General features: G+C 38.2%; 1 protein-coding gene across 4 annotated transcripts in view; it reads right to left on the bottom strand.

Moving 5' to 3' along the window:
- The window catches only part of VTI1A (vesicle transport through interaction with t-SNAREs 1A), a 224,773-nt gene that overhangs the window by 172,315 nt on the left and 27,377 nt on the right, over window positions 1-25,081 (bottom strand). For 2 of the 4 annotated variants that reach the window (XM_035132410.2, XM_035132412.2), the window contains exons 4-5: window positions 8,336-8,413; window positions 2,401-2,421 (exon numbers count right to left, since the gene is read on the bottom strand). In XM_035132410.2, coding sequence (XP_034988301.1) covers window positions 2,401-2,421; window positions 8,336-8,413 — 99 coding nt within the window. The remainder of the gene's footprint in view (window positions 1-2,400; window positions 2,422-8,335; window positions 8,414-25,081) is intronic. The other 2 variants (XM_035132411.2, XM_035132413.2) reach the window with 1 other exon arrangement.

Raw genomic sequence — 25,081 nt, 5'->3', positions numbered from 1 at the left:
TAGTCGTTCCATGTGGGCTGGATTCAAACTGAGATCTCAGAAACTAAAAGAAAACAGAGCAGCACAGCCTCCATAGAATTCTGTCTAAGACATCTGCGCTGGAACACAGCTTTGTAATGAGAGGAACTGTACATTTTATTAACAAACAGTATGGGGAAAATCACAATTGCTTTTAAGATCATACCTCCTTAGGAGAACTGTAATTGGGAAAGCCTTGATGTTTTACTATTTGACTAGTTTAGAACCTTGGTGAATCACTGCAATAGCCATCATTTGGGCTTTAATGTGCATTTTATACTCTATATAAAACACCACTCCTTTTACAGCTTATCCTACAGCTAATATGGTAACTAGAAATTGCAGTAGTGAAGCTTGCACTGCATTTCCCATTCTACTCTTTGATCTTGACTTCTACTCCCTTTATTAGCTATGCATTTAATATGCTCCCCAAAATATTGTAGCAAGAAAATGATAAAATGATAGGACTTACAAAGTGAGCCAACAGCAAGGAAATACAATCCAGAATACATGTAATTGGCAGGCATTTTTTAAAAAACTGACAAAAAAGTAGTCCAGATATTCAGTAAAAGTTACTTTTTCCCCTTGAGTCTGCTAAAATTTAAAATGGATTATTGTCTATATCTAATTAACCACTTTAATAATAAGATCTATTAATAAACCTTGATTTTCCCTTTACAATTAGCTTTGTCACATATATTTCCATGAATGCTTTATATTACAACAACTTATAATTATATATTATAAAAAATATGCATACATACTCAGGAAAAAGTTTAGATTTTTATTTATAGAATGTATGTCTTCTATGAAAGTTGAACCTCTAGTCTGAAATGGCCAAGTAAGAAATCATGACATTCATATGCTTGCTTACCATGTTAAGTGTTTTTTTCAAAATAGAACTGTGCAAATACTACGGTCTACGGACTATTCCACAGCTGAAACAAAACCCATTATATATTTCCTATTACCATACCTCTCCCTTCTCTGCCTCTGCTATCTTTTTCCTTCCTTCTTTTCTCTCTCCATGAAAATTTTAACTGTACGTTCCTCGGGGCAGAAGCCTATCTTTTGCTTATGTTATTCTGCAAAGCACTGTGTACACTGATGATGCTACATTAATATTAAGAAGTTAGAAAAGAACTCAAGGACGTGCTTGTTTGGCTGCATTTTACAGTGATACTTTCGTCATCCCATCCAACCTTTATACTGCAAGTTGTATAACAATCAGGAATTAAAAGTGAATGACTGATCAAATAATCTTAATCTAATAAGAAAATCTTTAGACCAAAAATTCCCCTGAATTTTGCTTGCGCTACATCCCACATTCTCGCCAAGTATGAGCATCAGCACTTGAAAGTGCCCCTTGCTTCTGACCTCTTTTGAATTAAACACATTTAGATTGTATCAACCGTGTCACCCACCATAACCGCAAGACTAAACAAGCAGAGTTTGCTGTGTCCCCTCGTTCGCTGCTAGGAAATCTGAGGTGTCACTACACAGCCACCTAAGAAAACTGGTTCCCTAGCAACGTTTACTATACCAAACCTCTAAGAGAAAGTAATTTGATTTTTTTAAAACACAAATAATAGTGTAAGCATTTGCTGTACTATAAAATAAGACTGAGGGGGGACCTTAAAAAAAATAAATACTAATGGCTGTCAGGAAATGACCATCAGGTGCTTTTTATATCTGCTTAGACATATTGCTGCCACTTCAGGTCATTTCATAGGGCGCAAGCAAAAGGAACTCTGATCTGCATTCTCTACACAGCATATGCACAAATAAATAATAAATACTGAGACACAACTGAGTGTACATCTACCTGGCTTCTATTTTCAACATGCATGCAGTATTTTCATACTGTTTGGTATGCTGGCAGGTATACATACTGCTGTATTGCTGGTATCTGCTTCAAGCAGAGATTTTCCCCCCACCCCTAACACAGTACCTTCTATAGTAATGCTGGGATATAAAGGTATTTACTCCATCAAAGATTGTGTGATGCAGATATCATTACAGGATCTGATTAGATCATGGTATTCTAATAGAGATCAAATAGTAGTTTTTCTTCTTTTTTCCAGTGTCTATAAATTATCCCCTTTCTCTGTGCTATCAAAGAACGTTAATTTTAAAGGTTTGATCTAGGGATTCCCATGTAAGTGTATAGTTATTATAGGAGGAAAAAGAAAAGGAAGAAAGAAAGAAAAAAGAAAAAAGAAAAAGAGAGAGAGTGTGTGCTGGAACATTTTTAAGCAGTGTAATCAATATCTTTTGCTTTGTACTTATTTCCCTGTAACAATGACCAAAAAGATCTACTTCAGATTTGGAAAACCAGCTTTAAAGGAAAAGCTAGACAACAAAAAGCAGGGAAGTACTCACCTCTTCACGTAATTTTATCAACTGCAACATGAACGCACAAAAAAAGATAAAAAGGAAAGAAATGGCAGGAAAGAAAGATCAGTTGTGTGACAGGATACAGAATTAACATTGACAATTTATCTGTTTACATGTTTAGCATTTAAAAATCACAGACAAACACATTAAAAGAACCTAAACATAGACTACATGCAGAGTTTTTTGAACGAATAAAGATCACTTTCTCACACTGTCACATTAAACAAAGAGAATAGTGTGAAATTCTCTTTTAAACCACATCTAAGACACCATCATGAAATAAAGGGGAATGACTTCATAGAAGTCTATAATATAAAGGGGGAAAACAAGTTTACTATTCCTCTCTTCTAAGATAGTACAGTAGAAGTGATTTTGTATATACAAGTTTTCAGAATGTTTTTCTATTTTTTAGTACTGACACCTGCCTTTTTATTTCTCTCATATATTATCTTGATCAGAATAACTATAGTAAGTGGCTACTGAGGCATCAGTTAGATTGTGTATATCTTGCAAATGCCTGCTCTACTTTAACACAGCTACTTTTAAAAATAATAATATGCCTATGCAATTTAGTATAGCATATTACTTGTGTACCTAAGTTAAAAAATGAATGGATGAGCAAATTTACTAATGTAATGGGACAGAATTATGTACATAACATAATTTTGACCACACTATCTTTTACAGAATATCTCCAAAAGTTATTATCACTGCTAACCCCACCCCCCTTTTAGTTGCCTACTTTTACCAAAACTACAGTAGCAAGAATCCTTTCAACTGATTTAGGCAGTTATACTTCAAAATATTCTTCATTTAGAACATTAGCCAGTTGTGCTGGGGTACAAAGAAGCACACCTATTCATTTGCAACAAATGCAGAAGGAATGATGGCTAGCCACTAAACAAGGGTGAATATTCTCTCATTGTGGCTACCTTATTTTGGCAATTAAGGTGGCCACTTCTGCACTGACCACACCAATTTATGCACTAGTTTTAAATAGATAACATTTTTTTCCCTACAGTCAGGAAGTTTCCAATTAAAGAAGAAACGGAAGATGCCCCCTTAGGTGTCACTCTAAAACTAAAAGATGTATCGCTGCCAAACAAATCAAGAGATGGTGCTTCTTGATCACTAGGAAAGGAAGCTGCTGTAGTTAATAGCTCTTTAGAAAAGAAGCTTACCAAGGACCTGCTATCAAGTAAACACACAGGCATTCTCCATCCCCATCCCACCTGCCCTAAAATTTAAAGCCCTTTGCTAGGAATCACTCTTTCATTTGCTTTCTTGCTTCCCCCTCACTTCTCACAGCACTATTCCCACCCACCCCCCACACCCTTGAGGTCACTATTCCTCAGCTGGCTGTGATACTTTAAGGGCCAAAGTTTAAAACTACTTTCTTGCAATAGAGACCATTTGGGGCATGACACTCTGCCACAGTCAATGAGAGTTTTAAAATGCTCCACATTTGTTTTTTCAATAGGTCCCAAACAAAACAAAAATGTTCTATCTTGTTTGTGCTGCATGGCTGAATTTAAGCTCTGCATAGAATTTGCAACTAAGCTAAGTAATGGCAGATTTTCTTTTTTAAATGATGACTGAAAGAAATTCATTCAAATTAACAAAAGATTTTCCCCCATTTAACAATGATGGCACTCGATGAAATTCTGCAACTGCTATTTTAAAAATGTACTATATAAAGCTTGTCAAATTCAAACAGCATTAAAATGTGTGTAGCCACCATTTTAGGTTATGATAATCAGCATATTTTCTGAAACAAAGATTCTCCTTTTTTCCAATTTGATACAAGCGGTAATCTGTTCCTTTGTAGACTAAAAAAAAATCTGGTTTACGCTGGTTTGAACCAGTGGAATCTCTTGTGGCTAAGCCTTCTGCTGTGAGTAGAATCAAATCTGCGTCGCAGAGTTCGTGCACGTCTGTGAGGCATGTCACGTGACATGGAGAACTACCGAATTCCCCCCCGCCCAAGAAGCTGATAACGCTACTGCCGTCTCTGCCCGCATACAGATAACGAATAAATGCTGAACTCTATTAAACGCCCTTTACACATTATCGTGGGTCGAACACACAATTTTCTGAACTTGTGATGACAGTCTATTTATTTTGCTATAAACTCTCGGCATGTAACGAACAGATTTGTGACTGGTAATGATCTGCTCTGCCAGGGCTATATGAAGTGATACAGACCTCCTTTAGATCTTGGGGAATTAAATTGACCAACTTCACCCCCTGGTCTGTTTCTGGAGTTTTGACACACTTTATGCACAGCAAGTCCAAATCTTACATTATCAGAGCTTAGTTGTCAAAAATTAGGTAACCATATCACCACAAAATATTTATGTTCTATAGGTAGCATATATGCTGCCTTGATGTACTTTTTTTTTCATTTTAGACCCACTGGAAAAGTCTAATTAAGAATTTTCTCACATTAGCCCAACAAATCTAATTTCAGAAAGAAAACAGTGTTTCATATCAAATGGTGGAATTTGTAAATACCAAATATATACCCAATATATTTTTGCAAGCAAACGATTTATTAATGAATGATATGCTTCTTTTTCTGAACAACGGACCCACCACCCTCTCCAGTAACCGCAAAATATTAAGTGGAAGGTAAAACTTAGTACTGTATTGCTGCATTGAAGCAACTGGGCCTTTCAAGCAATTTGATGAATGCAGCCAGACATAATTACAAAGACCAGCTGAAAATACTAGAGTGCTTAAAACACTACACTGTGTGTGTGTGTGTGTGTGTGTGTGTGTGTATTCTCATTCTGTGATGTGTAATGGACAACATTTAATTGTTTACTATAAATTAGTAAAGTGTGCTCCTGGAGGGAAAAGATAACCCAACTATGAACCATCCGGTTTTTCCCTCCTGCCTTTGTACTGCAAAATGTGCTACATCTGATTATGTTTCACTCGATTTAAATTGGAAGAAAATTAATCAACACAAAGCCAAGAAATTAACCAAATCCAGAATATAGTGAGCCCAAAGCCATTTATCCCTATCAAGGATGTTTCTTTTTACAGACAAGAAGCACAGACTGGGAATAGCAACTTTTACATACATTAATACCTATACCTATCTTGGGTCTGCCATTGCCTTAAAGTAGGCAACGAATCATGAAAATCATCTTAGACAATGTTGTCAACAGCACAGAACCAAAATGCCACAATATAGAATTTCAAATATTTCACATTCTTTATTGTTTCCAACTAAGAGTCGTGCGCAAATTATTTGAGATCCAATTCTGTATACATACTAGAATAAAAAAGTTATACCAGTATACCTCTGTAACTCAACTGGGCGGAGTGAATCAACAGGTAACATATTCCTCACTATCACATATGCTGAAATGTATTACACACAAAGTTCACATTCTCAAAAACTGAATATGTTTAATATTACTGACACTGATCTAGAGCTCCCTGACTTTAGAAGTTTCTAGTTCTCTTGGCTAAGTCTCTACTCAGATATTTATCACGTGGTGTGAAGAGGTCAATACTCTTACTTTGCCAAAACCCAAGACAGTTATTTTTATGCAGCATCTGCTTTTCAGTGATTTATGTATTGATTTATGTTACATTTGGGGATTAGAGTGGTGGACAAACCACTTTCATTTCTGCAATTTAACCTTAACCTGATTAAACGGTCAAACAGCAGCAAATGAATTTGACAGATCCACGACTTTTAATATATAAATCAAGGTGTTCTACACTAGTGTTATAGAAATGAATCTGAGCATTGGGCATATTGAAATTCTTCACACTTTTCACTCAGCTCTTTTGGGGCCTAGATTTAGAAAATCTTATAGCTTTAGCACCCAAAGGATATATTCTTTGGGTGCTAAAGCTATAAGGCTTTCTAAATCTAGGCCCCCAAAAAGCTGAGTTATACAGATTAATAATTGTGCTTTCTCATTATGGATAGTAGTATAGTAACATGAAACAAGAAATAAAGTATTATAGAACATTTGTTCAATATCCCTGACAGGAAAGACAACCAGGGCTTTTATTTAGCCGGAACTTGCCAAACTCAGTTCCAGCACCTCTCAGGTGGGCGCCATTGCCATTATAAGAGAACAAGAGAGGCATTCATGGTTAGTTCCAGCACCTCTTTTTCTAGAAAAATAGCACCAAAAAAGACAATTCTGTCAATTTTGGCAAACTAGGATATACATATAATGTTAATATTTAGGAAAATGAAGAAACAATATTTTCTTGCGTATATATTTTGACCAGCGTTTGCCACAGAATGATATTTCTTGAATTAATTTCAATTAGTTTCTTACTCCTTTCATAAATACACAATCTACAAATATATTGCTGACATATGTAAAAAGTATCAGCCAGTAGTTTTCAGGAGATAAAATTTGTTTCTCCTTAAAGGTTGAGATCAAAGGTAAAAAAAGTATTCTACAAAATAATAAACTCTGTTTTAAACTAGAGTTTTTATCATAACTTTTCTTTCAAGGCTGGTGTCACATGTACTGTAATTTACTGTGCAATCTGAAAACAAGCAATGGAATTTGAATCCAGGAGCCTAAACCTCCTTTTTTGAGGTTTGAACTTTGTCCATGGTATCTGAATGTCCAATGTTTTTTTGTCTGAAAATGATGCCCACTTTTAGAATACCTTTCAAACTTATGGGGAGTTTGGACAATACCCTTATTAAATAATTGCACATTAAGAAGCTGTAGGCTATAAAGGCAGGATCACAATCTAGCCAAAGTTATATGCTTTATAGTCCCAATGATTTCAATAGAATGAAGCATAACTCCGTCACAATACAATAAAACTTAAAAGTTCTTAATTAGCAGTAGCTGGGTCCTTAGACTATATCCTAAGTATACGAGCTAATTTTAATGTATTATGCAACATATGGCAAGTATAGAACTTCGCTAACACCACATGTTAAAAGAAACAATAATTTAATACATACAAATATATTAAAGCATTACCAAGTTTTTAGAATTAGAAACATTATGAAAGGAAAGTTCAAATTGAAATCAGTAAGAAACTTTCTTTATTATTAGACTTTCTTCTAACTTCACACACCATTTCTTTGTTATTAGGCATTTAAAACTTCAATCTAATTCTGTCAAGTTTGAATTAACTTCTTCATGTAGGAAGGTCTCAAAGTAGGCAAACCCGTGAACAGGTCTTAAAAAAACTATAGATAAAGCTTTATATAGATACAATAATGTGTTAAGCTGTGAAAATACTTGTTCTTTAATAATGGGGGGGGGGATTCTACTACCGTAGGACATTGGTTACAGTGTAATGAACACTGATCATAATAAGATTAATTAACAGGCATATAGTTCTTCCCTTAAAACACTAGTATTTTATACTGTATCTATTCGAATGGTATACTTTTGGGCATAATTTGCAGCTTTACTCAAGAGAAGAATATCCAATTCAGAAAAGACAACCTACATAGAAACAGAGAAACTGTCAGATTCTGAAAGCTCATTTTCATTTGTTTTGCCTGCCAGTGTTGATTTAATTATGCTTCATTCTTATCAAAGCTGCATTATGTAATTTTTTATTCCTTTTACATGTGTTTGAGGTGAAGACCTTGGCTTTGTCGGCAAACATTGTGTTTCAAGTTATTCCTTAAGTACCAAATAATAAAGAAGAAGAGAAGAAAAGATTCCCCCCGCTTTTTTTAAAAAAAAGAAAAGACAGCAGACAGCGATCACAAGGTAAAGGGTTAAATTGTAAGATCTCCAAGAAACATTTTGAAGTTGATTAAGACCCCAGCTTTGCATTAAACAGTATCACTTCCACATGAGTTGTTACTAATGCTGTTAAGGAGCAGCTTGAGAAGCCCAGTGTGCCAATGACCTCCTTCACCCTCCAGCCACCCACTAGGGCTTCTTGATTAGCATCCTACCTGGATCTCTGAGGAATTCCCATCATCCCCTAGGAGCTCATTCCGCACCTCGTCACTGTAGGCAATCCGTGACCTTTTCTGTAAAACAAAAAGAGAAAGGGGGAAAAAATGTGAGCAAGCAAGGCTCCGGAGTCATCACTATCAAGGCTGATCATCTCAAAACCTCGAGAGCCCTCTAATGGATACCCATTTGATGAAAAAAATCTCTAAAGAAAGTTATCACAAAGTAGTTTTGACAACAGGATGTCAAATGCAATATAGAAATTACCAGCACTTTTGGCGGGATATTTAAATTAAATCCCTTCCCCAAAATGAAGCTCGCAAAGCACAGCATACACAGAAAAAGTTTTTCTCATTAAGTTCAATAGGAGCAAGCCCCAAATCCTGATTTTCATTCACTGAATTCCCTCCCTCAAACCAACTGAGCCCTATGTCATTTCACACTTCCCTAACACTGTTTAACCAAATGTCTGATTATGTGAACCTCTTGGATATACGCCAGGTCACAGAGAAGTGATCTTATATTGGAGAGCAAGCAGGAATTACAATCTAATCTTTATATTTGGTATGGATATACCAAGAATGGAAGTGCAAATATCAAAACAACAAATCAATAAGACCAGGGGAGATTTTTTTTTATCCTATTCAGTTTCCTTCCTATACTGTATTAGAAACTTTTAAACAAAGAACTGTTACGTCTCAAAAGGCCAAACACAAAGCCTGAAATCCAGTTGATTATAATCACATAGTGAACTCAGTGCTCCAAAAGGGAAGAAAGCATGCAGACAAACAAGGGTTAGCTTTTTTGGGGGGGGGGGGTTCAGCTAAACTGGATTGTAAGAGATCTTCATGAGCTGCTGCTTTGGGGAGAACTGATGCACTGCCTTTTCCTCAATTGGAGGCAGGCATCCATGATTAAACAATCTCCTTCCTGCACCGGGATACTAACACAGATTAGATTGCAAGGCATCATACCGGGCAATTCTTATTGGATTAAACTAGATGTGATAAAAATTGCAGCTTTGTTCAAAATCCTTTTGATGTATTTGGTCTTTTCCCATGGTGTGTGAGGCAACCGGGGAATCCTAACATTGAGCTTTCCATGCAAGACACCTAGCTAGCTTCTGGGAATGTGCCAAATGAAAGTTGAGCATGTAACAGCATTCAGTAGTCAAGCATATGAAAAACCTATTACTTAAAAACTGAAAAATTATAACATGACTGGGGGGAAAGCTAGCTTTAAAATAAACTTTCAAGCACAATATTTGAAAGGTCTCACTCTTTCCTGGCCCTCATGTGAACCGGTCTGTGCTCAAGCTACCACACTGCATTAATTGTTACAATTTGGTGCCCCCCACCCCACCCTTGGAAGCAAGATTAAAGCTGAGGCTTGAATTCAAAATGCAGAATGTAATCCTGAACATGTAAACTAATTTTATTTCCAATGTTTTACATTTTTCTCCCTTATTTGAAAACAGGTTTGCAAATTTAGCTGGCAATTCAATTTATTGAATTTAAATCTGATACAGTATATCAATTTTCAACTTTCAAGACAAAAGAAAAACTTTCAAGCCGATCAATTTACAAACAAAATGCCAAATGAGAAAGCAGTTAATATTTCACCTAGCAAGCAAACTGTAAGTTTTAGATTTCTTTTAATTTCAATGGTTAATTATTTGTGGCACCCTTAACATTATGAAACCCCTAGTATTCAACAGAGTATATATACTAAAGCCTCAGTCATACAAACCATAGAACTTGTATAATGGACATAGCATATCCTACCCCCTTTTTTTACTATTTGGATATCTCAGACACAGCAGTTTCATATTAACCAAGTAAAAGCAGTCTCTACAGCATTAAAGGAAATGGGAACCTTTAAAGAGGCTGTGGTATCAGAGCTGCCTGTTTAAATTATTCATTTCATCACTATGGGGGACTAAAACACTCTGCAGTATGCAAGAATATCATATGGAGATGGGTTTTGTTTTTCTCTTTTTTCACCAAAAAGCCAACAAATTGGCATAGATTGCTCAATTATGATATTATCCTATTTTTTGTTTGATATACATCAGACAAGGAAAGAAGTTACAAATGCATGTCAATACATGATCCAATCTTTCTTTTCCATTTAAGATTTTCAGTTTAAGATTAAGTTTAACCATAGACGGTCAATAGCTACCAATAGTAATGGTATTTGTGCCGTTACAGATATGCAACCACAATGATATGAAAATAGCCTGCATTGCCCATTAAGCAAGTGGACTAATTGTGTGTGCTCTTTCAAGCCTGCACCAGAGTATACTCATCACACACACACACACACACACACACACACACACACACACACAGCTGGGAAAGATTTTAGTTTAACTTCCTCTTAATTCACTGTCCAGGTTTGGAAAGGAACAAGTGCTTTTTGCATCAAGGAAAATGAGGTGTGCATGTGTGCACAAGGCTTACAGCCTAAATACACATTACATTGATCACAGCAAGTCACATATAAAACAGGCTCTGTCTCTTGAGAATTCAAAAGCTCCCTCAGAGAAAAGTAGTAAAGGCCAGAGGGGATAACAGGCAAACACACAGGGAAGCAGAAGCCACTAACTGCCCCCTGTCTATTTTATTATTTCTTCTTGAGTAGCTAATTGTCTCTAGGGACTGAGAAGATGATGAGTAAACATAATTACACACGAGATAATTTTTAAAAAACAACCCCAGACAGATTGAGAAAAGCAGGCAGTGTGCTCTTCTCTGTGCATCCCCCCACAATTTCCTCCCAGCATCCTCTTTGTCTCAAGAAGAGCTCAAGAATTTGTAATTCCTAATAAAGGGTTGGTGAAGTAAGTAAGAGCTCAAGAATTCCAAGCCAGACCCTGGCTTACATTGTGGCTGCTTTGGACATGTAAGCAGGCTCTTTAAAAAAACAACCATGTAGCTTGGGTTCAGTATTGTGACTGGGTAGCTCATGGAAATTCAATTGTGACTAATGGGGATTTGACCAAGTCTATGAACCTGGTTGTCAGAGGCACTGCCATTCCACCATAAAAGGGAGGGAGCTGTAGCTCAGTGATAAAGCATATGGTTTGCATAGACAAGGTCTCAGATTCAATTTCCCACATATCCAGCTTAAAGAATCTTAGGATGTAGGTTTAGAAAGGACACAGCTTGATACCTTGCATAGCAACTGTTAGTCAGAGTAGATGGTATTGAACTAGAATCTAGCCACTTGATGAATCAGTAGTCTGAATAGGCTTAAAGCAGCTTCATATGTTCACACACCTCCCAGCATTAGCAGGAGAAAACTCAGACAGGTGTATATTTTACTGTGACATGAAATAATAACCCAGCCCTCTTCAAGTTCCTGTGAGAAGAGTTGGGGGATATTTCATCATGCTGGGCTTTGGAGAAGGTTGAAACAGTACTTATTTCATCTCGTGAGATTACCACTGCATGAAAGGGGATATTACCATCTACATGAAGCCATTAGGAATTTTGGAGCAAAGTGTCATAAATAGGGGGATGATACCCAACTCTATTTCTTTGTTACATCTGAAGCAGGAATGGCCTTGAGTATCTGGATGCAGTTGGGGACTGGTTCCAATAAATTAGTAAAAATTAGTAAAAATTTCCTGCCCTCGATGTGGTCTTACTCTCCCTGAAGCAACAAGTGTGTAGTTTGGGGGCACTCCTGAAACCACCTCTGTCACTCAATGATGTAACCTCAGTGGCTAGGACTGCCTTTTGCCAACTTCTGCCTCAGTGGCTCTGAGGGCCTTTTGCTAAAGCATTTATGGCTGTTCGTGGATGGGATAGCTTGACCACTGTTTATGCACTGACAAACTCACAGCTGGATTACTGTAATGTGTTCTTTGTGGGACTCTAGGCTAGAGGCTGCAGCTGATGCAAAATGCAGCAGCTAGGTTGATTGGGGGGGACAAACTGTCACCAATGTATCACACCTTGCTTGTAAGATTTGAACGCCCAGTCTGCAACCAGACCAAGGTGTTGGTGCTAACATATAGGTATTAACATTCCTATACAGTTCAGGAACAGGTTATTTGAGAGACCACCATATCTCTTATATATCCAGTAGATCACTGCAGTCGGTTGGAAAGTTTCTGCTGCAAGCTCTAAAGTTCTCAGAGGCCTACTCCACAATAACTTGGCACAGGGCTTTTAGTCAGGCCATTGTGTTCTGTGGAACAGCATTCCTGTTGAGATATGACAGGCTCCCACTACCTGCACTTTCTGGAAACAGCTGAAGACAAGTTTGTTCCAAAATGTTTGCTTAGCTGGATTTGTTTAGTCATTTAGTCGTGTCCGACTCTTTGTGACCCCATGGACCAGAGCGCGCCAGGCACTCCTGTCTTCCATTGCCTCCCGCAGCTTGGTCAAACTCATGTTTGTAGCTTCAAGAACACTGTCCAACCATCTCGTCCTGCATCGTCCCCTTCTCCTAGTGCCCTCAATCTTTCCAAACATCAGGGTCTTTGCCAGGGAGTCTTCTCTTCTCATGAGGTGGCCAAAGTATTGGAGCCTCAGCTTTAGGATCTGTCTTTCCAGTGGGTCTATTTTGTATTGTTTTAGTTGCATTGGCTGTTTTCCCCCCAGTTTTTGGCTGTTTTCCCCCAGTTTTTATGGTACATTGCCTTGAGTAGATTGTGTAGAAAGCAATTAATAAATTAAAGATATCATCAATAAAAAATATCAGTCCTCCCTCATCTGCAAACAGGGAGCCTTTTCTACTCAGGTTCACTCCATGTGCAATTTGAAACCCTGACCAGGATTCTACAAAAGTAGAGCAGGCTTCCAAGTGCAAAAGTTCACACAGACATATGGGAGCAGCAATGGTGATTCAACAGAGATCATGAAGTCATGGAGCTCCTCTGTGAGTGCCAACAAAATATGCAGCTATGAACAGTAACGTTGGCTGCTAAACCAGAATATATTGACCCCTGGATTTGAAATATACTTTTTGCAATACAGATAAGAACACATAGCACTAGCAATAAGTAATGTATTTTTTTTAAAAAAAAATGTATGTGGTAATTCTCCAGGCATCTTTTGGCACTTGTCTGCCTTATCCCAAGTTTCTAAAACCTAGAGGTGGTCACTGGGTCTATAAAACAGCATCTATCCAAATAGAAATCTGTTCACTTTGAAAAAAAATACATTGTTTTGACAGAGCTTTGTGTTCTGTGGAGATTTTGTTGTAAATTTGTTTTAGTTCAATATAATCTACATCAATAGCTCAGCTAACATTTATTGTCACGGTCCCTTTATTATCATGATCTCTCTCAATTATAAAAGAAGCAGTTTTATAGAACAACTAAACCTTTTGACTACAATTAGGTCCGACTCTGCCATATTCATTAATAAATAATTTGATACTACTTTTGATCACAATTTCATCCCAAAATGAATTGATCACATAAAAGACCAGGCCTTTGAACTAAAGTGCCCATTTGTTCTCTCAGAATCTAGCTAAAATATCAATACAGTACTCTCATTTGTCTTTAAAATAATAACTTCAAATAATCTTACTAGCATCCCTAAATGAAACAGATCATCACTAGAAATAGCAGCAGAACACATTCTACAGTGCAATTCTATGCCCACTTACCTGCGAGTAAGCCAGATAAACTCAATTAGACTTACTTCTGTGTAGATGTGTATAGGATTTCACTTTTATTGTAACAATTATAAAAGGTGCCTTATGCTCCTAATTTCACCATTCTGTATTTAGTGTAAATTTGTACTGTAGCCAAATTCAGGCATAATAGTTTGTGCTGGAAAATGTCACACACACTGCTACAGTTTGAAGGAACCCAATTCATAATGCATTTTATAAATAGTTAATGACTTCTATACATAAGCTAACCAGGCAAATCAAGAAATTGTCAACATTTTTAGTCTTAGTTGTCAGTTACCACTGTCTACTGCTACTTTATATGTATGTTTCTGGAAGAGACAGAAGCTTTACAGATTCTGTAATCCAATGCCTTTTCTGGGCAGCTCGATATGAGCTTAAAAGTTCCTATATACAGATTCTGCCCAGCAAAGGGCTGTCAAACACAAGTCCCATCCTAGCTCTCTCTCTCTCTCTCTCTCTCTCTCTCTCTCTCTCTCTCTCTCTCTCTCTCTCTCTCTCTGTGTGTGTGTGTGTGTGTGTGTGTGCATGCGCAAGATGCATTGTGCTCACAAAAGTGCTGCTTAATTCTACTAGCCACAGAAATACACATACGATTTGCTTATAGTTCAAGAGAAAGGTACAGTATAGTTTTGCACAGCAATGGGGCAAGGTTATCTCAATTCAGCTTAACAAGAGTGCTGCATTTTAAAAGCATTAAGAAAACCAAGCAGATACCTGCTAAATGAGCCAAGTCTTTAGGACAACTCTCTGGAACTGCAAACTCAAATGCCTACCAAATGTACAGTGCCATCTAGACGATACAAAACATTATTCACTGCCCTTCCAAAGAAAAGAAATCAACCTAGAAGTAGGCATGCTCTCTCTCCTCAAGTGAATAGATTGGTCAACTGGCTGAGTTTTGTAGTTCTAGGCATAGTTTAGTTTGGTGAACATAAAAGTTTACAAGCATTACCATGATGTGCGTGCAATAGCTTATAAGGTCAGTTCTTGCACCCATCCTACCAAATGGTGAAGAAAATTTACACCAAGTTCATATTCCGAATAGAAGTGGGCTAAAATCTGGTGAGATGTGACCTCAAATCCGGAAGTAAAATGGTTATTGAGTTAACAAGCCTAATGCAGATGAGTAAGTTGGAAGTTCATAATTCTGGATACTAAACCTACTATACCTTTTTATGAGGTTCAGAACACAGAGCAAAGAAGCCACAAAGTCTGGTTTATAATCATCCATAACCTTAAAAGTCCACAAAAACACAGATAGCAGGCTCAGACTGTTCAAAGACTGTTCCAGTAGCTACTTTAAATGTACCACAATACACAGACCTTACACCAAGGAACAATTTGATTCCAGGCAGACATCACTTGGTAAAGGAACAGGATTTTTGCATACTGATTCTCTTAAAGCCCTGTTCAAACAGATACACTTGCTCAGTTCTGTCTGGCAATTTGGCTTTAAACAATCTGTCTGCTTGACCCAAGTCTTAACATTTCCCAACTGAACTGAATATATTCACAGGCAAACACAGTCAAATTAGAAATGAAATGAATTAATTCAGCTTAAACTAATTAAGAACTGTGATCTGCAGCACCACCCCAGTGTGTAATTTTACATGTGTAGCAGAGTACATGTAGCCACAACTATAAGAATTCTGCTAAACTACTAATCTGAGCATAACAATGAAGTTAGCCTATTACTAAATCATACGAGAAGTTAATTTCCATGGGCCACACATGGCAAAGCAATTGCTTAAATTGCTTCACCTGGGAATTTAATACAATGTTATCATCAGACCAGCCACATGGTAAATAGATTTATAATACTTTCCATGTGCTAGGTTATGTTCCATATGAATTAAGCAACAATCTGGTATTACAATACAATCAGCTCTTTCCCACACCTGGTGGACAGTATTTTGTTAAATTACTAGCTATACAGCTACATCAACAACATAAAGCTGGGAAGAGCAATGGGAAGAGAAACAATCTTCATGGCACATGACCAGTTCCACATAGTAAGTAAATGAGATGTAGATGGGGAAAGGTGCCCAAAATTATCAGCCACCCACATCTGTACAGCAAATTTCAGACTTGTTCATTTCTATTCAGTTTTGGTTCTAGGTTTCCATATTACATGCTTTAAATTAATCACTGGTATTCTGCAGTGTTCATAATAGTAAGACGGAGCATTAGCCCGTTCATCTTGGTTCAATATATTTTCAGCAGTCAGCCAAATAACTGAGGAATGGTATACTTTCATGACATCTCAACTTAAGTTGGCTAATACAATTCACACAATGACTACTCAAAGAAGGGGACATATACAAAAAAAGCAGGCATATTTCAAAATATAGTATTCCATAACTCACCTATGGTTTCTTCACAAATTATTTTCTATATTGATGAGATGCAATTCTAACAGATTGAATTGATCAGCTGTATGTTTTTGTCAAAATGAAGTTGTATTCAACAGGTTTGGTTTAAAAACAAAACAAAACCCGTAGCATTTTTAGTTGAAGTTCTAAATGCTTGAAGAATATGTCAGATTGACTTTTTCTACCCAATCATTTACTTACAGCACATCCTATGTGTATCTGCTCAGAATAAAATTCCACAGAGTTCGATGGGGCTTACTCTCAAGAAAGCATACATAGGATTAAGACCATCATTATTTTTCAGTACATATTTCTTGTGAGCCCAGCACCATGGCAGAGCAGCACAACGAAACAATTCTGCATCAGTTGTGCATTGGCACTATAATTGCTAACACCTATTTTCTATTATCATATTGTCTAGGGCAGGGATAGAGAACATGTGGACCTCCAGATGTTGCAGTTCTCCCATTATCCCTCACCACCGGCCATGCTGGGTTGTTGGAAGGGTTCCGCCAGCTACATACATACACACACACACACACACACCACCAACTAATATGAGAAGAGAGGGAGAGGGCAGAACAGGAAATCCTGTGTTGCAGGACCAAAGAAAACGGCATTCCCATTCTGTGTTGATTATGGGAACCATTGAGCTCCATGCCCTTGAGAGTCTTCATCATTTCTACAAAATCAGGCCAATCATAGGAGTCAACCTGACCCTCTCCCCGACAGTACTGAGAGCAAAAGTATTGAGAAAGACTTACAGAAAAAGGCCAAAAAAACACCCCAACCCACCACCTAATAAAAGGTTTGTTTTTGTTTGTTTTCTTTTAAGAGACAAGCACAGGAAAGGAGGGGAAAAGAGGAAAACTGACAGGAAAACCACTACCACCCCAGCTAGTCCCAAGTACTATGCCATCCCAATTGTACATTTTACAAAAACTGCAGAATTATGAAAAAAGTGTTTTTAAATTTATGGTTCCTCTTGCCAAACAGATTAGCGAGCTTTAACTTAGGCATCTGAATTTCATCAGTGTGAACATGCTTACAAGCATGCATTCCAACAACAGGTTTTCCTCTCACATAGCCAAATGAAGATATGAGGGCACAGACAAGTTTCACAGAAGCCATTTCACCTGGGACAAAGACTTTAAATGATTAAATATTTCATCCACGGTGCTTTGCATTGAAATGAGGAAATTCCTCTTCCACAGCACTTTACCTCAGGCTGTGGGACGGTCCACTGGCCATGCATCATGCTCACAACCTATATACTCCTGAATGGTGATAATGCCCCTTGCTTTCCTGAATGAAGAAATGTGGGTGTATTTAGAAATTTCTCACTTTTGCATGGCTGGGATGAAGTGTACTGTACCCCTATTGCTCTAATAACAACAATTTTTGCCTCTGGTCCCACCCACCAATTACATCTGGAAAGTTGCCCAACATGGACAGCAACATTCAGCCTGAAAAAAAGTTATTACACCTACCAACCAGGTGGAAATGCCCCTGTCCAGGAAAGCACAGGAAATAGAGCAGGCATCCCCAAACTTTGGCCCTCCAGATGTTTTGGACTACAATTCCCATCATCCCTGACCACTGGTCCTCTTAGCTAGGGATCATGGGAGTTGTAGGCCAAAACATCTGGAGGGCCGCAGTTTGGGGATGCCTGAAATAGAGCACCTTCTGAATGCACAATTCCTTTATACAGCAGAAGGGTCTTTGCCAGAAGTATCTCACTTTTTGGATTAGAAATATGTGCAAAATAAACAGGGCAATATAAACCTACCTTATGGAATATTGAGGCTTCATATCCAGAAAGAGTGGAGGGGAACCTTCTTAAAATGTTATATGACTAGTAGAGTTAACATTTTTCCAATCCTACATTCAGCTGGGAGGGGGGCTTTTTTTTAGTCCTAACTGCAGTGGTGAGAACCTTAAAACTCCCCATCTCAGCTGTGACCTTCAATGAAAACACACACACGACTACAATTACACTTGAAAGCAGCCTTCTGTGGGAGCCAATAAAAAACTTAACTGATGTGGAGGATGGGTGGGTGGTTTTTTTTTGAGAAAGAAGTGAGCTTGGGAGGGGAAGGTGAACTTCCTCTCCTTGGCTGTGACTCACCTGAAAATCACCCATCTTCCGCTGTGACTCCCTTCCCCTCCGCCCTGCCCCCGCACTCCCAAAGCTGCTTGTCACCCATTGCAATTAGATTTTAACAAGCAATCTATTGGCTTCAAAAGAAAGCTTCTTACAAGGCAAAGTTAACTCTTGAGCCAGTATAATCTACCATTATCCACTGTGTTTCACTAGTGTGTTTTACATACTGTCTACAACATTATTTCAGGCGTAAATAGAAATATTTGTGATCCTCAGATGAAGGGAGGTATAGAAATTCTATAAATAACTAAATAGAAAATATTGAGATATATTGCTACATAATACAGGGGGGGGGGAAATCCACAGCACATAGAAAGACACCACCCAAGTCATAATAAATCACTGATAAGGGACAGAAATGCAAAATGCAACATTACGTAGTTAAAACATTTTCACACGAGCATTAGTTTCTTGATAGCGACCTTGAGCACTAGCATGCTGCTTAATGGATAATATGGGGATTTTTTAAAAAAAATAAACTTTATGTAACAATCATACATTCATCAACATGCTCGTGTACAAGGTCAAAAATCAAGCTATTTTGTAATGTGATTTTTTTCTGCTTCCATTACAGAAATAAAATAATTTTCTCTTAACAGAAGTTGTACAAATTTTTTTCAAAGAAATAGAAGGCACTGCATTTTCCACCTCCAATAAAATTATTTAATATCTTAATAGTAAGTAATGTATAAGGTTTGATAACTATAATCACATTATTGGAGAGATTTCATCTCTCCACAGCATTCTTTTTTAGAGTGGTAGAGATTAACAAAGACAGCAAGTCACACTTCCCATTCCATATATTATACAATATTCTGTCTCTCCTCTTCCAGCCTCCATATGGCACTTGAAAAATATATGCTCCAGAGGGTTTCTTTTGTAACTGTAAAATAATACAACCACCCCTCTTCTTGACAAACTGGGGAACACAAGAAGATGAGAGAAGTTATTCAACAAGCAAGTATATAAAGGATGTCAGGAGGGGCCCCATGAATAAGAAAAGAGAGGTATGGGAAACACGATGAAGGTGTCAAGGGTGAATTTAAGAGGTTCAAAAACCTTTACTACCCAGAAGACACAATATCTGCCTGTTCGCAATCTACTACCATGCTTGATGCTTTGTCTGAATTATGCAAAGGCCAAAATATCACCTGTTCTCTGGCCAATCAGCTCTCTACACTGCTCATCCAATCCTAATCCAAAACGACTGTTATAGTCAGAGGTTCCTCCCATCTGTCCTCCAAACAGAGTAACTACGTGAAAAACCAGCATTTTACTAGTATTAGGCATAGCTGTTCTACAAGTTCCTGCCCCCTCCTGTGACCATGAAGACATTCCAAGCAATCAGGACACAAGAATTAGCATACAGCTATAGTACAACCCTAAGGCAGACCTACCATGTTTCTCCGAAAATAAGACACCGTCTTATATTTATTTTTCCTCAAAAAACCACACTATGGCTTATTTTCAGGGGATGTCTTATTTTTTTCCTCCTCCTCCTCCTGCCGCGGCCAGCATTGCTGCTGCGCCCATCACTATGTCTTATTTTCAGGGTATGGCTTATATACCTTGAATACTTAAAAATCCTGCTACGGCTTATTTTATGGCTACGGCTTATTTTTGGAGAAGCAGGGTAGTAGTGGGGTAGACCTATCCAAAATAATCTCAGATCATGCTCAGTGCTGTTTCCTTGAAAGCCACACCTAAACAGCTGGGCCTCAGAAGCGGGTCTGATTCCTGAGCAGTCCTGCTGTTTTATTTGCTATGGCTTCACTGACCTCCAGCCTTTTTGTATGAGCAAGCACCATGGACAAATTGTGACTCTTGTTTTTACAAAATGGATCCGGTTTGACAGAATTTATGTTAAGCCAGGCATCCCCAAACTGCAGATGTTTTGGCCTACAACTCCCATGATCCCTAGCTAACAGGACCAGTGATGGGGGAAGATGGGAATTGTAGTCCAAAACATCTGGAGGGCCACAGTTTGGGGATGCCTGTGTTAAGCTGTTAGGATAACATGGGAATCATGAATGTCACATCCTCCAAACAGCTCAAGGTGAGATTCATGGTTCTCTGTTCCCTCACATCTTCACAGGAGGTTTATACAGGCTGAAGTTACTGTTTGGTTGTGGATTCATCTTACATACTAGATAACAAAAAAGAGGTTCCTGATTCAGTAGACAGATGCAGCCTACTCTTGCTGAAGCCCTTTATTTTTGAGGATCAGTGTTTCTCATCATGATTCCTCCTGCTCAAACATGTGATAAAAGACTGTGGTGGCTATGAAGATTTGGTTGTGGTAACAGTTTACTCCACTGCTCATTTTCCTTCTCTGAAGTCAATTGTCAAGAATCTTGTCTTTACACACACTTGATTGATTGATTGATTGACTGACTGACTGACTGACTGACTGACTGACTGCAGTTATATCCCACCTTTTTCTCAAAGGAGGTCTAGGTGGGGTACATGGCTTTGAGAGGCAGTGACTGGTCCAAGGTCACCCAATTAGCTCCAAGGCCAAGTGAGGATTTGAACCCTGTTTTCCCAGATCCCAGGTCCAACACTCTAACCACTACACCACACTTGTGCTCTCTTCAGTCTCTCAAACCTGTCTAGCCAAGGAGCTTGAAACCTGATTTAAAATCCATCCTCTCTGCAACAAGCTTATTGTATGGTGATGGGTACATTCCTCTGATACGCTTTCAATCAGAGGGTAGCCAATTTGCCATGGTTTAGAGCAAAAATGAAACAATAGTCTAAAAACATTTTAAAGGCTAGTAAACATACAGTATTAATAAATAAACTCAAGAAAGCGCAAGAAAGCTTATGCCATCTTTTTATTCCTATCTTTAAGATGTTAGTACTGTTGTTATTGGTTTCATAGCACTTTATATGCTACTACAAAATGTAGAGTGGTTCAGGGGATGGGTTAGGGCAGTCATCCCCAAACTGCAGCCCTCCAGATGTTTTGGCCTACAACTCCCATGATCCCTAGCTAAGAGGACCAGTGGTCAGGGATGATGGGAATTGTAGTCCAAAACTTCTGGAGGGCCGAAGTTTGGGGACGCCTGGGTTAGGGTGAGGTACGTTAGATACAGAGGCTGGCCCAAGGTCATACAGTGAGCTTGGTGGCTATGTTTTGAACTTAACCCTGATATCCCATGTCCTAATTCACTTGATATCCCTCCCCTGTATTCCATACTCTGGAAATAAGTAGATAAGGTATGGGAGGGAGGGATATTTTCCCATCAGCCTGCAAATTTAGGTTTTTGGACCTATGCAGCAGCTTTAAGAGTAACCAATTCATACTGCAATCCTGTATATACTGATCACGGAACAATCCCCATTGTATTCAATGGGGCTTATTTCTGACTAATGTATGGTTGTTGCAGTGTGGACCCACACTAGAAATTGTGACAGCAGTTCTGAAGTAAGGTAAGACACCTAGTTAGATGCAGTGATTAAATGTCTGCTGTTCCTTTGCAAAGGAGGATAGTGAGAGAACCAGGACAGGTAGACACACATTTCTCCCAGCAGAAAGGCAACTGTGACAGCAGAAAAGTATATGTACAACAGAAATGCTTGTGTTATAGTATCTCTGCTTGCCAGCTTCCCATGGAAGTCAGAAAAGCAGCCTCCTTGCTTTCTCTGCAACATTTAACAGTCCTGATATTTACAGAGAAATACCAAAGCAAATAAGGAAAAGCTTTGGCAAGGCTGATAAATAACAACAAGCAGAAAGTACTCTAGTATGAGCAGTTTCACAAGTTTGGTGTCTGAACAACCAACCATCTCTAGCCTACCTCACAGGGCTATTAAGAAGATAAAAAGGGGAGGGGGAAGACAATGTACACAGCCTTGAGCTCCTGAGAGGAAAATCAAGATAAAAATGTTAGGAAACAACTAATAGCTGTAGTTTCACAACTCTCAGCACATTTTGTCAACCTCGATAAACAAACAAAAAAATCAGTAATGGTGTCGTCCTGTGGAAAGCCCTCCCAGCAGATGTCAAACAGATAAACAGTTATGTGGTTTTAAAAAAGTTTTTAGTGTGTGATGTTGTACGTATTGTGCTTTTACTATTTTTTGTTGGGAGCTGTCCAGAGTAGCTGGGTCAACCCAATCAGATGAGTGGCATCATCATCATCATCATCATCACAATAATAATACAGTCTATGGGAATTTTAACTTGCTGCAGCTGTGAGATATTTGTTTTATTATTGTGTTTGCTGGTTCATTCTGTATTTTATAGTTATTAATATACAGTAACCATAAAACAAAAATAATAGCCCAGTGTTCAGTCAAACAGACGCTATAATGATCTCTCCAGCATTGCTGAGAGCAGGAGCTTTTGACTAGTATTACAGTTAGCAACCAGTTTAAAGGTCTTTCACTCCCCCACACCCCTTGAAACCAAATCCATATGAATGCATGGATGAATGTTACTTAAAAAAGAACCTTTGCTGACACCTAGCAGATAGATCATTAATTGCAATTTTTGCTACATTTTGGCAGGCCAACAACCATATAATTAACAAGTGATGAAATAGAACAACTCTTTTTCTTACAAATATTCCTTTTTATGCTGTATACTGGGGAATCTGATGCATTGGCTGTCTTGGCACCCCTATTTATAATGATGCGACAGAAGTGAAATCTTTAGCAAGTTGCAACACTTGTAACAGACCTGGGGGTCTAATGGCCAATTGCACTTGGGGGCTGCAGAGAAACTCAATCCTATAAAATGCAACAGCCGAGCAAACACCAACTAAATTGCCCTATATTTACATGTTTTTAGGCTATCAATGATAGTTAGATATTATGCATAATACAAACACAATGCATTCCAGTTGGATTTACACATACTTTTCGTACACGGAAAGGCACGGGTTTTTGTAGATGTATGATGCTCTGCCCAAACCATACATCAAGTCACAGGTCCAAAATGTTTTCTCAAAAGTAAAATACATATATAGATACAATACACTACTAAAAAGCACTATTAAAAGTTTTATGGTACTGGTAAATGTGCTACCTACGTGTGGGATAGAAAGTACCAAATCTACAAAAAGCCACAGACTTCTACTAAGTAAATGTACATGTGAATTTACCATGCTATTTGAATTTTACATAACAATAGTCTTCCTTCTATGTTTTCAATAATTTTGTCACATAGTAATTCCTGCATCCCCTGCCCCCAACCAGGACAAAATCTGCTTACTAAATGTGGGACATATACTTCTTAAAACTCTCTTGACAATGGTGCAGCTCAGATGCAACTTGGAGCAGGAGTAAGCAAGCTTAATATGCCTAGCATAGTTTCAGAGTTTTATCCCCGTTTACAATGCCATTTTGGATGTTACAGTTTAACACACAAGGAGATATCCTGTGAAGCCAGGTGTGTGAGAGGGGGAAATTGTTGGCCCAATAATATTTTATATCAACACGGATATTGATCTGCTTCCAGGCCAAGTTCAATATTTTGGTACTAACATATCAGCCTCTATGCATCTCAGAAACAAGTTGCCTGAGGGACTGCCTTACTTTGCATACCCAGTAGGTCACTGTTCTGCAGGAGAATAAAGTCTCCAAAATATCAGTAGCCCACTCCACAGCAACTCAGAGCAGGGCTTTCAGTATGGCTGACGCTGTTTTGAGGGAAAACGTACCTGTAGAAATGTGGCCATGTGACTCCTTTACAACTTAAAATATTGATTACAAAGAGTCTGTAATCCAATATTTGTTGATGGACGATTCTCCTGAAACTACCAAGATGGTTTCGGGGTATTTAGCTGAGATTTTTAAAGCTAAATCTAAAGTTGCCTGTTTTATTCAATGGTGGCTATCTACCAGCAGTCTTTTATATATTGTATGTTTGTTGTATTTGGATGACTTTGTATGGTTTTATGAATTCATTGTTTAAATTTATGCCAATAAAGGCCAGTAACTAACAACTAACTAAGATGGTCTGTAATTTCTGGAAACAATTGAAGACATTTGTTTCAACAAGCTTTTCTAGGTGGGTGAAAGGGTCTCTCTGTATCTTAGATGTTCATTTTGTGTTGTTTTAAAACTTTCAGCTATTTTTGTACTGTTTAAAACCTATTTTTAACTAATTTTATGATACAGTTGTAAGTTGTCTTGACACACAGGTAAAAAGGAGGAAATTCTGTGCTCTCTTCTCAAGACAACCTCCCTGGACTCAGAAGTGTTAGCAAACTATTGCCCAGAGATAAATAACTCCTTTCTGGGTAAGGTGCATGAGACAGTGGAGGTGGCACAGCTTCAGGCATGTTTGGAGGAAGCTGATAACAGTGGAACCTTGGTTCTTGAACGGCTTAGTTGATGAACAAATCGGCTCCCGAATGCCAAAAACCCGGAAGTGTTCTGGTTTTCGTATGTTTTTTGGAAGTTGAACGTCTGATGCAGCTGTTGACTATTGTTTCCAGGGCACCTGTGCCAATTGGAAACCGCACCTTGGTTTTTGAATGTTTTGGGAGTCGAACGGACTTCCGGAATGGATTAAGTTCAAGAACCAAGGTTCCACTGTACAT

This window comes from Zootoca vivipara, chromosome 5, assembly GCF_963506605.1.
Source record: "Zootoca vivipara chromosome 5, rZooViv1.1, whole genome shotgun sequence".
In the NCBI taxonomy this organism is placed as follows: domain Eukaryota; kingdom Metazoa; phylum Chordata; class Lepidosauria; order Squamata; family Lacertidae; genus Zootoca; species Zootoca vivipara.
Note: the sequence above shows the minus strand (reverse complement) of the source record. Positions and strands in the feature narration are given on the sequence as shown.